The 13,498-nt window shown below is 35.1% G+C and overlaps 1 protein-coding gene across 1 annotated transcript in view; it reads left to right on the top strand.

The window, feature by feature from the left end:
* Positions 1–8,173, top strand: part of LOC110456306 (tyrosinase-like protein 2) — a 14,592-nt gene extending 6,419 nt beyond the window's left edge. The window contains exons 2-4 of the mRNA XM_021506956.1: positions 203–489; positions 2,979–3,060; positions 8,063–8,173. Coding sequence (XP_021362631.1) covers positions 203–489; positions 2,979–3,060; positions 8,063–8,173 — 480 coding nt within the window. The remainder of the gene's footprint in view (positions 1–202; positions 490–2,978; positions 3,061–8,062) is intronic.
* The last annotated feature ends 5,325 nt before the right edge of the window (positions 8,174–13,498 follow it).

Raw genomic sequence — 13,498 nt, 5'->3', positions numbered from 1 at the left:
TCTCTCTCTCTCTCTCTCTCTCTCTCTCTCTCTCTCTCTCTCTCTCTCTCGCTCTCTCTATCGTTGTTTAAAAAACTGTATTAACGGAGGAGATTCATCTCTGACTAAGGTTATACATCAATGTTCGTGTAATAAAGTAAAACTATTTACATTTCTATCTTTATTTACTTTGTTTTTATATTCTCCAACATTCTAATTTTAGGCCGTTATATTTGTGGTACTGCCTGCAACTCAAGCTGACATCCAAGCCATCAAATATCCACAAAGTCTTGAAAAATGCCTAAAATCCTTTGGCGATGGCGAAGCTACACAAATTGTAGGAGAAAACCTGGCGTGCTTTTGCATTTCTACATTTGCTTTTCGCAACAAACAGAAGATCAAACCGCACGTGGCTAGCGAACAAGTACGTCAATACGTCGACAAGATGTCCCAAAACCCAACCAAAAGGAGGCGAAAACGAGGCACATTTTTACCACCAGGAAACCTGAGGTGAGAAAAATGTATTTAATCAACAAATCCTTTGACTCCAGACTATTAATACTGTAAATAGGTCGTAAACCCTACAAAACCAAACCAACCAAACACTACACTCCCGCCTTCATATAAAGATAGAGTTTAATAGGATGTTAACCCTATAAAACCAAACCAACCAAACACTGCGCTCCCGCCATCATATAACGTTAGATTTTAATAGGATGTTAAATTTTATAAAACTAAACCAACCAAACTCTACGCCCCTGCCTTCGTATAATGTTAGATTTTAATAGGATGTTAACCCTACAAAACCAAACCAACCAAACACTGCGCTCCCGCATTCATATAACGTTAGATTTTAATAGGATGTTAACCCTACAAAACCAAACCACCAAACACTGCGCTCCTGCCTTTGTATAACGTTAGATTTTAATAGGATGTTAAATTTTATAAAACTAAACCAACCAAACTCTACGCCCCCGCCTTCATATAACGTTAGATTTTAATAGGATGTTAACCCTATAAAACCAAACCAACCAAACAGTTGTGATAGTGATGAAAAAGAACTTAAAATATTAAAAAAAATACCACTTAAACAAATAGACCTATTCCGATCGCTTATCGTCTGTCATTCGTAAACATTTTAACATCATTTTTTGACTACATCTTACGCCCCGGTCAATAAATGGAAGGGTACAGTGTAACATAAGATGAATTACAGACAAAAATATTCTCATTTAATCCACAATCCACCATATTAAATATATTGTTTGGAGTTTGATGGAACAGAAGAAGCCGAAAATTGTTTTTACTTCATATCAGTGTCATACCTTCTGATAGAGGGCGTTGAAGTCGGGTATCGCACTTACTGGGTGTGCGGAATGTGACTGTCGAAATTCAGCAATAGTCGCACCGACAGTAAACATGGTGTTTTATTGAAAAAAGTACACCTTTGTTTTAAAGAATTTTATAAATTCATAATGAATTGATATCATGTTTTGACGTGAATTCATGATGTAGGTACGAAAATGTGAGAAATGTGAGCGAGTTTGATCTGTAAATACTGATGGCGATTATGCGCTCCATACAATAAATAAACAACTTAATTGTTATTTTGGTGTTGTTTTGGTTTCTGTCAGAGGGTGTGGTAATGAAGGGAATTATCGGTTACATGACAAGTAATGTTTGTTTCATGATTTCATGCTTTACATGATTGTTCCGTGTTATCGTTAAGCAATTCTCGTGTCGAGCTCCGGCAGAATCTTGAGCTTGATTTGGTTTGGTTTTATGGGATCTAACGTCCTCCCCACAGCGAAGGTCATTTAAGGACGTGTGTGTGCATGCAGGTGTGTGTTTGTGTATGTGTGTGTGTGTGTGTGTGTGTGTGTGCTGGAGGCGGTATGTTTGTACAGTTGCCTCCTTGTGATAACGATCTGATCTGTAATCAGTTGCCGACTTTATAGTGCTATCTCACTGAAACGCCATGCCAAAGTCACCCAGTACAGCGTTCCTCCGGGTCATATTATACTGACAACAGGTGGGCCAGTTGTTAACCTTTTCCCAAATGCTGAACGATAGGCAGGGATATAACAACCTGAGTTTATTGACTCTGGTATATACCAGCTTTGGGACAGAACCCATGCATTGGTTTCCGCGCCTGGGCGAACGTTCAACATTAAAGCCAAAAGTGAGGTGTTGCCAAGTAAGGCGCTAGGAAATAAAAGGTAGTCAGAAGTAGAAAGAAATATAATAATCTTGGGTTTTCTGCTCGTCTGCGGAAAAAACCCCCAAAAAAACAATGTATATCGTCTGCCCACAATGCATCATCTTATGATCATCTTATGATCTTTATCTTTATCTTCTCTCTTCACTGCCATATTTACAGAATTTCTAATTGGAACCACATTTAAATGTTCCTTCACTTTATCTGAGGATGTGACGTCATGTCGTAATAACTGGACACAAGTAAATCAGGCTGCTACAGCAGCTCAGACCCTTAGCCAGAAGATAGCAAACGGCCACGTTCTGATTTTAGATCTTCAATTGCAAATTATTTTTTAAATAAATTGGCAACATAAATGATAAGAGGATGTTAATAATTAGATGTTTTCAGTTTAATGTAATATATTCCACGAGCAATAGATACATATGGCGGAGATAAAGTTGTCCTCTCGCGAGATCATACCTACAACACACTAGCTTACACTGCACAAGGTCAAACCGAACCTTGTAACCAGCCATTTACTGTCAAACACTTTATGATCGAGGTGATGTTTGATTCGATTTGATTTGATTATACTTAACTTCCTGTTAACAGCTCAGGTCATTTAAAGACATACATCTACATGTGTTATGCAAGCGTGCTTATGTTAGAATGTGCCGATGTTACACAAAAATGTGAAATATTCCTGTAGTTTAAAAATTGATATGTTCAATTGAGTGAGCGCCTTTTTAGTGACTTAGAAACCGAGTGAAACCTTGAAAATATATATTACTTCCTTCAGGATACGCAAGGAATACCGGATGTTGAGCGAACGAGAGCGGGAAAACTATCATAACTGCATGAATCAACTGAAGAGACCTAATGTAAGTGTTATTTTTAAATGAAAGAGTTTACCTACTGTTACAATGTAACATTATATATTACCCTACTTATTGTTACAATGTAACATTATGTATTACCCTACTTACTGTTACAATGTAACATTATATATTACCCTACTGTTACAATGTAACATTATATATTACCCTACTTACTGTTACAATGTAACATTAAAGGTTACCCTACTTACTGTACAATGTAACATTATATATTACCCTACTGTTACAATGTAACATTATATATTACCCTACTGTTACAATGTAACATTATATATTACCCTACTTACTGTTACAATGTAACATTAAAGGTTACCCTACTTACTGTACAATGTAACATTATATATTACCCTACTGTTACAATGTAACATTATGTATTACACTACTTACTGTTACAATGTAACATTAAAGATTACCCTACTGTTACAACGTAACATTATAGATTATCCTACTTACTCTTATAATGCAACATTATAGATTACCCTACTTACTGTTATAATGTAACATTAAAGATTACCCTACTGTAACAATGTAACATTATAGATTACCCTACTGTTACAATGTAACATTATATATTACCCTACTGTTACAACGTAACATTTTAGATTACACGTCTGTTACAACGTAACATTATAGATTACCCTACTGTTACAACGTAACATTATATATTACCCTACTGTTACAACGTAACATTATATATTACCCTACTGTTACAGTGTAACATTATAGATTACTCTACCTACTGTTACAACGTAACATTGTATATTACCCTACTGTAACAATGTAACATTATAGGTTACCCTACTGTTACAATGCAACATTATAGATTACTCTTATGTTACAAAATAACATTATAGATTACCCTACCTAGTGTTACAACGTAACATATGTAACATTAAAGATTACACTACTGTTACAACGTTACATTATATATTACCCTACTGTTACAATGTAACATTATAGATTACCCTACCTACTGTTACAACGTAACATTATAAATTACCCTACTGTTACAACGTAACATTATAGATTACTCTTTTGTTACAAAATAACATTATAGATTACCCTACTGTTACAACGTTACATTATATATTACCCTACTTACTGTTACAATGTAAAATTAAAGATTACCCTACTTACTGTTACAATGTAACATTAAAGATTACCCTACTGTGACAATGTAACATTAAAGATTACCCTACTGTTATAATGTAACATTATATATTACCCTACTTACTGTTACAACGTTACATTATATATTACCCTACTGTTACAATCTGACATTAAAGATTACCCTACTGTTACGGTGTAACATTATAAATTACCCTACTGTTATATTGTAACATTATATACTACCCAACTATTACAAAATAACATTATAGATTACCCGTCTGTTACAATGTGACATTATCGATTACCCTTCTTTCGTAATGTAACATTATAGATTACCCTGCTGTTACAAAGTAACATTATATATAACCCTACTTACTGTAACAATGTAACATTAAAGATTACCCTACTGTTACAATGTAACATTATAGATTACCCGTCTGTTACAGTGTTACATTACAGATTACCTTACTGTTATAATGTAACATTATAGATTACCCGGCTGTTACAATATAACATTATAGATTACCCTACTGTTACAGTGTAACATTATAGATTACCCTACTGTTATATTGTAACATTATATACTACCCAACTATTACAAAATAACATTATAGATTACCCGTCTGTTACAACGTAACAATATATATTACCCTACTGTAACAATGTAACACTATAGATTACCCGTCTGTTATTATGTAACATTATCGATTACCCGTCTTTTACAACGTCACTTTATAGATTACCCGTCTGTTTTAATGTACGTTGTAGATTACCCTACTGTTGCAATGTAACATTATAGATTATACCCTTCTGTTACAGTGTTACATTCTAGATTACCCTACTGGTATAATGTAACATTATAGATTACCCTACTGTCATAATGAAACATTATAGATTACCCGTCTGTTACAATGTAACATTAAAGATAACCCTTTTGTTATGGTGTTTTCTACAAAGAAAAAATTGAAGAGACCATAGGTGCTCGTCGCCTTATGACATTGAATACCCAATAGCAGGACGTTAATCACTTACAAGAACCCATACTATAGCTAGGAATATATGTGGTCAGTAACAAGATATGAATAAGGATTTCCAAATTGTTCAAACGAATAATCCTGAATTATATTCGAACTCACAGGGGTCAAATATTAATTATTATTTTTTAGAAAATCTGAATTTCCTTCTGAATAACCAGAACACATATGATAACCCTGCCTCCCAAATACACATGCACGCATACATAACACACAGTGAGGCACATTCTTATGAAGCATTATCTGTTAATCGGACGTTGAACAAAATGAAATAAAAAAAATCGAAGGCAACCTCAAAGCATTCCGTCCGGTCACATTATACTGGCAACGGGTTAACCATTTGTTGCTAATACTTGCGAACGTTCAACATGAAAGCCAAATGTGAGGTGTTGCCAAAAGGCTCTAGGAAATAAAAGGTAGTTAGAAGATGAAAGGAATATAAAGATGCCAAATATTGCAATGGGTTCAGCAGATTAGTTTTTGTCGCGTTTGTGTCCCCAGATAGAGAGCACAAAATAAAATACTAAACGCTGCAGGGGTTCCCACATTAGCCCCCGTTTACGATACATGTAGTGGGTAATAGCAGGTATATACCTTTCTCGATCCCCGACCTACAGGGGTGTCTTCTAGAAGTACCCTTAAGACACCACGTTGATCTGCTGCGCCGACCCAAAACATTGGAGATCTTCCTGGCGATGTCTCCCTGGGCATCCGTCGTCGTGTGACTTGCTGTTAACCATGAACCACATAACTTTTAACCACAGTCCAACAAATAGAACGTTAGCTTATCACTATTTTGACGCGAGGTTATTGTCCATTTCGGACGCCAGAGTGTATTGAACGTTATATATTTAAATTTGCATGGCATTGTCACTATATAGCCTCTTTGAAAGCTGTGTCGTTGATGGGACTTTAATTACCATGCAGCACGAGACACAATTCTTAGCGTATTAATACAACACTGACTGGAACTACAATATCCAATGTATCGCTGGACATTTCACGTGAGATTTGACAGTGTCATTGTAAATTTATATGCAAAAGAAAAAAGTAAATACAACAAAAACAAGACCAAGGTCTGCAATATCGTACAAAATGCACATCGGTTGAAATCACCAATGACGGCAATGAAAACGATTTTAAGACTCATGCAATATATCAGAAATGTCCTCTGTTACACTGCAATGATCAACAGGGGTTCGTTACAAAGGTCTAAAATACACATATTATATATACCTACTGACACAATGCTACAGACCTACTGATATGAGTCACAGCACACATTAACATTTCAGACATTTGTAACGAACCCCTGTGCTCCGTCGCAAGATCACTTACCATCAGTTCCACGCGTCTCGCAGCCACGGTTTCCCCAGTTTCTGATCACGACATGTCAAATAACGAGGCTGTTATAGAATCTACCGACTGTAGTCAGATTCCCATACAATCAACAAATAAATTCACGTCTGGATTCTCCACAAAATGAGCAAAGAGAAACTTTCAAATTAACTTCCAAAAATAACTCCCTCGTGGAGGTCAAGGTCTGATTCCCGATGTTCACTGTATTTATCCATGCGCGAAATTTGTTCCGGAGGAAAATTGGAACAATTTATAATCTAACTTTCAGCTCTGATTTCTATTAATAAACTTAAATCACCCTATAGACATATCATACGTAATTGTATTGATACTGATTTGTGGAATAAAATTGAAGTGTTTGTTAAAATTTCAAAGTACTACTTTGTTTGCCAATCAGCACGCGACAATACGCTGTTCAAATTATTGAACGAAATTGTGTGGACTGTCGATAAGGCGGGCACTTTTAATTTTAAATATAAATAATAAGTTAAAAAAAGAACATAAGAGGAAGAGAAAACGTAAATATAAGTATTGAATTGTTTTGTATGGTATTTATGATCTATTTGAATGACACAGCTTTGCAAGCAATCACAATAATGGGCGCTAAATAAACCATTACTGTATTAAAGATTATGATAATCCTGCGAGATCCTTCATCAAACACATACATGTAGTTACATTTTTACGTGACCTTATTGTTATGTATAAGATCACCATTTACCGTCAAACATTATATGATGGAATGCAGTGATTTCAAACAAATACATGACAGACAGTTAAATGGACTATCAGACTGTTTAATGGACTATCTTGAAGTATATTTGATAATGTTTCTGTACATTTATACACGATTATGTACACTCGATTTATCTTCACAATACGATAAGATATGTTGAAACCAATTCGATTGATATTGTTGTAGTTTAACATCTATTAAATCGTTTAACCTTATTGTTTTAAGCTTTTCTTATTTTGTTAATGTCTTTTTACAGTCTTGTTAAATGACTAAAATTGTTAACTGCTGTCACACAAAACAAAACCAAGTCTGTCGCTTCTCCGATATATGTCAAAGTACTTAAATATGATAGTTGTTATTTCTTGCTTAACTTTCAAAGTTGAGGGTAATCACAATAACTCGTAACGTCGTTGTCAGCTCGATGTAACAGGGTAGAATACTGTGCTGGGTGCCGTTGGCTCGTTCCAGGTGAGGTAGCACTCTTTAATTCGTTATTAGATCTGCGCTATTACAAGGCGGTAAATACACCAACTCGTTAACATGACACACATAGCAGGTCATCGTAAAATAATCTTTGCTGATAATGTGACTTTTAATAAAGTAAAATCGAGCTGACTCCAGTTGCTGTGTTGACACATATTCCTGAACTATCCATCAATGTATAGAAGACACACTATGTAACCACTACACATATAATGTGTTGTATGTGTCATGTTTCTATCTGTCAGATAATTTATTTTCATTACAGAACAACGGCTTCTCTAGATATGACGAACTAGCTAGTATACATAGTGGAAACATTAACGCTCACGGAGGCGTTAACTTCCTTGCATGGCACAGAGTCTATCTTTGGACGTAAGTAATAATTGATTTCATCAGTTATCAATATTCACTAGAATGATTAGGGGCTTTTCACCAACAGGTGAAAATACCTATTGTTTTTGTTGTTGTTGTTGTTCTTCTTATTCCTCGAGATCTTGCGATCAACTTTCCTTCTAAATGGTAATAGGTATGTACATGATATTTTGCCAGGTTGTAGGTAATTGTTTGGAGATGTCATGGACAAATTGTCAAGTTGATCTAGAATTCAATATGGCCGCCATGACCTATAAAGGGATTTATTTTTACCTTTTTTTAAACAGCCATATCTCATTAACTATAAATGGTACTGTATTTATAATTTAATATACTACTAGAGTGTGGTCGGGGCTAAATATGGCCCATGCCATGTAATGAGGAAAAAGGTCAAGTTTAAGTTCTCGACATGGGGTCAAAAGTCACCTATTTTCAAAACTTTTTAACTTTTTTTTTAACTTTTTTTTTTAATCGATAGTATTTGGCTATCCGATAAATTTATATATTTATTGTTTCTGAAACATTTCCTTTTAACGTCATATGACGTGTTCATTATTGCCTTTGATCTTTTTGATCGACAATAGCCGACAGTAGTTTAACAAACTTCAACTATCTTCTTCTCCAATTCTGCCATTGTTATATTAACCCAAACTGGTACTTGTATTCCTCTGGGGGCCCTTACGAACTTATGTTTCTTTTTGGAGCTATTGATATTCTAAGATGGCCGCCACGAACTCTGATTGGTTAACAGCCTATACCAATATATTTCGTTAACGATATCAAAGATTGATCTTTGTATATCATATAGAGAGAAAGGGCAAACTTTTTCTATCATATTGTTTTAGCAAAAAATGTCAGCTTCCGGTTTTCGGTAGGGGTCAAAGTTCAAATGAGATATATTGGCTAACAAATTTTTAAAAACCTCTTCTCTACGAGGTGTAGAGTCTTGATATTTAATATGTAAGATGCTGAGATGTCCAGCTATCAAGTGTGTGCAAATGAACGACCTTGACCTATCCTAAATATAATTTCAAAAGTAAAAGTCAAAAACCGTTTTTATTTATGTGCGTTTTTGCCGTTTTCTCAGTACTCAGTACTCTGACTACTTTGATTTATATTTAGACACACAAAAAAGCAGATTATATTGGACAATCATTTTCTATGCTACCAAGAAGCAAAGAGCAATATTTTTGAAGCAGAATCATAGTGGAAAGATGGGTTGTAGGTCATAGGGGTCGAAAATGTTGTTCTTATTATAAAGGCTTTTCACCATCAGATTCGTGATATTTTGGCATCAAAATCATTTGACTGGTAGCAGACATGTTCAAAGTCGTTCAGGTATATTGTAGGCCATGATTTAAAGATATTATTGCAACATTTTCAAGTACGACAAAAAGCCAATATGGCTGCCATGACGTCATATGTCAAAATCATAAAACTGCTATAACTGACAAACTGTTTATTATACAGCATTTATGCCCGATATTCTTTTCAGATATTGCTTGTGGCTAACTTTTTCTCATAAAATAATATCGAAAAAATTTTCAATTAAAATTCTCCCTATCGGGTCAAAGGCCATACATTTTTCAACTTTTTCTCTTTTTTTTTTAACTTTAGAAAAATATATGTTTGCAGTCAATGTGGAATACCATCCCAATGAATTAGCTGTGTTTAGTTTTTCTGTAACGTTAACCGTTCATGTTCTATGCTATTTTGCATATTTACTTTGATCTCATTATGGGATCAAAGTTCAAATGTGCTATATTGTGTAAAACATTCTAAGATCTTCTTCTCCAATTTTGCCAGTGCAATATTAACCAAAATTGATACATGTGTTACTCGGGAAGACCTGACGAACTAATGGGGTTTTTTCGGAGTGATTACAAATCAAGATGGCCGCCAGGGGCTCTGATTGGTTAGTAGCTTTTACCAATATATTTTGTTAACAAATTCAAACACAATATTTATCTTTTAAGGAGGCTCCACCCTTTCGCAATTAGCCAGCAGAATCCAATGAAAGTTTCACATAATGGTTATGTTATTATGCAGAGATGATTTTATGAAATTCTAAGTATTCCGATAAACCAATATTAAGCAAAAAGAAATAACCAAAATTAGTACATGCATTCCTGTGGGGGCCCTAACGAACTTATGTTAATTTTTGGAGCAATGCAAATTCCAACATGGCCGCCACGAGCTCTGATTGGGTAACAGCCTATACCAATGTGTTTCGTTAACGATTGGAGGCACAAAATTGATCTTTGGATATCAAGAAATTAGCGAGGGAAAACTTTTCCTTTCATATTATTTTACCAAAAATGTCAACTTTCAGTTTTTGTATAGGTGTCAAAGTTTGGATTTGTAACATTAGGGTTATAGTCTGTATCGATCTTCTCCAATTCTACCAAGCCAATATTAACCAAAGTGGTACAAATATTTCTCTTCGGCTCCTTAAGAACAGCACGAAGTCATATGAGGTAATCTTATACAATGTATTATGATATATGGGTAAAAGTTTAATATGAATAGATAGTGCAATGTGCAGTCTCCTGTACAAAATGAGCTAACTGAAAGAAATCTTAATACGAGTTATCTCCCTTTGTATTCTTTATTTAGACCTCTATGAAAAGCCCGTCAAATTGTGTTTTATTTTTGTGCCAATAATATTGTGTTTCCGCGTCAAGCTTCTTATGTTTGTTAACAGTATGCTATTCTCCTAAATAGTGCCGTTTCTCGTAAAGGGTTTCTGTTTTTATATTGTATATATCAAATATATCTTACTTCAGAGAGACAAGTGCAGTCCTTCTTAATAATTATTTTTTTTTTTTTTTTTTAAGTTTTCAAAATTCAAAGCGTTAATTGTTCACTCCTGCCAACTAAAACTCACTAACGATATCTATTTACAATTCGATATGACCGTCATTACGTTATATGTCAAATCCAAAAGGCCATAGCTAAAAAAATGATTACACGGCATTCTTGCATTTTATGAACTTCTAGATATATAGGGCTAACTTTTGTCATAACATATTATTTGAAGAAAGGTCAAATTAAACTGCTCGCTGTTGGGTCAAAGGTAACTGATTCTTTAACTTTTCATTAAAAAAAATCAAAAGAAATCCTTTGAGTTCGATTGGGAATTCCATCACATTTTAATTAGTCCCTGCACACTTGTATATATATATATATATATATATATTTATATATATTGAATCCGCCTGAAGAAGCCCTAGAAGGCAGAAAGGCCTAGCGGACGATCTGAAAAATTTGTTTTTATTCTATATTTTCCTTCGCAAGGACTTATTTATTTATTATCTACTATATATTTATATATATACTCCACTATCTACTATATGGGAACTGTGCATGCTGTATATATACAACTCACATTTTGCTGAGGATCACCTGTATTTTAAAAATATCAAAACGTTAGAAAGGATGTTATATTTTCCTTCCGTACTGTTTTGGGCGAATTTGTAAGCCTTCCTAATCGTCCTGTGTGGGTGTGTTTTGTCAACCATAAAAGCGCGTGCACGCTTTTCCACGTGTACACCCCTCTCAAAAGGTAAGCTAGGCTAAGTAAGGCGTTGCTAAAATTGTTAAAGAAATCAACTTGATGAATATTATTTTAATATGGCTCAAAGACGAACCAGACAACGGTTAAATGACGTTTTGAAGCTGTAATTGATGCTCTTGGGTGTCACACGCGGTACTTTAACGGTTTCTGTTTAAGTAGGAGAGTTTTGTTCAATTTAAGTTTTTTAGTGAATACCTCGTTGTTACCAATTTTAAGGGTAACCCTTTTCCTGTTGCTCATTTTCCGTATCGTCCGACTTCGTCCGTCGTCCGTTAACATTTTACATTTTCAACTTAAGCTGAAATACTGGCAAAGGGATTTCATTAATATTTCATGACTGTAATTACGATTTTTGGAATTTTTGCATGTTGATGAATTAAAAGAACAATCATTTTTTCAAAAATAAACTCAGTATAAACCATATTTTCAAATACGCCCAAAAATAAAAATGAACATGAGCAAAATGTGAGTAGTATAGTATAGCCTGTGTGACTCTGTAGCGAACTGTACATAACCCGTAACCTTTTCCAGAACTAAAATAAACACCCAGACAACCACTCGAATAGAGAATATTTCCACCTCCGCGACAAAACTCGGTGTGCTCCTAGGAAAGAGGCATGTTTCACTATACAGATTACAGAATTAGTCTTCGTCCAGGGCCTTTCGGCCATCCGTCCATAAACAAATTTTTTAGCGCTAAATGTATGAAAGCACGTGGCTAATCTTTGTCCAATTTCACAGGAATGCTCCTCTTCGTCCCTTTTAGGAAGTTCGGAGACTGATGAGAAACCAGGATGGCACTCAGACAGTCATCTTGAATTTTGAGATTTAAAGTTTATTAGCACTTTTCTCAGACAGTATCGGAGGGATCTTTCTCAAATTTTACATGAAAGTGACACTGGGGTCCTACTTCGGCATAATGAGTGTTTGGACTGACAGGATGGTCACCGACCAGCCATCCTTGAAGTCTGACATTCCAATTGTTTAATCACTATTTTATATGTGTGATCCCCGTATTCCCTTAACCCTAATGAGCATGTATCTGTTATTGACAACACTTCTCATTTTTTCGCATTTTGCATAATATCTGTAATAGTAGCAACCCACATGCGACAATACAAGGTCTAAGTTTATGAACAAAATTATTACCATTTAAAATTTCCAACATTGGTTTGTTTTTTGTTTTATTTTGTTTAACGTCCTATACACCATCATATCCTGTCTCAGGCACACATACATGCTTCCGCAACACACATGGAGGCACGTTCTTAAATAACCTTAGTTGTTTATAGGACACTTTACAAAATAAAACCAAACCAAACAGCTAAGATCATTTACAATGTAAAGACGTGCCTCTATGTGTGTTGTGTATGTTATTTTTTCCGTGTTGTCGCTTTGGTATATATCATCCTTCCGTGTTGACGCTTTGGTTTACATCATCATTCCGTGTTAACGCTGTGGTATACATCATCCTTCCGTGTTGTCGCTTTGGTATACATCATCCTTCTGTGTTGACGTTGTGGTATGCATCATCCGTCCGTGTTGACGATGTGGTATACATCGATCTTCCGTGTTGACGCTGTGGTATACATCATCCTTCCGTGTTGACGCTTTGGTTTACATCACCCTTCCTTGTTGACGCTGTGGTATGCATCATCCGTCCGCGTTGACGCTGTGGTATACATCGATCTGCCGTGTTGACGCTGTGGTATACATCACCCTTCCGTGTTGTCGCTGTGGTATACATCATCA

Source organism: Mizuhopecten yessoensis, unplaced genomic scaffold (genome assembly GCF_002113885.1).
Source record: "Mizuhopecten yessoensis strain PY_sf001 unplaced genomic scaffold, ASM211388v2 scaffold8649, whole genome shotgun sequence".
Taxonomy (NCBI): Eukaryota; Metazoa; Mollusca; class Bivalvia; order Pectinida; family Pectinidae; genus Mizuhopecten; species Mizuhopecten yessoensis.
This window is presented reverse-complemented; position numbering and strand designations above follow the sequence as displayed.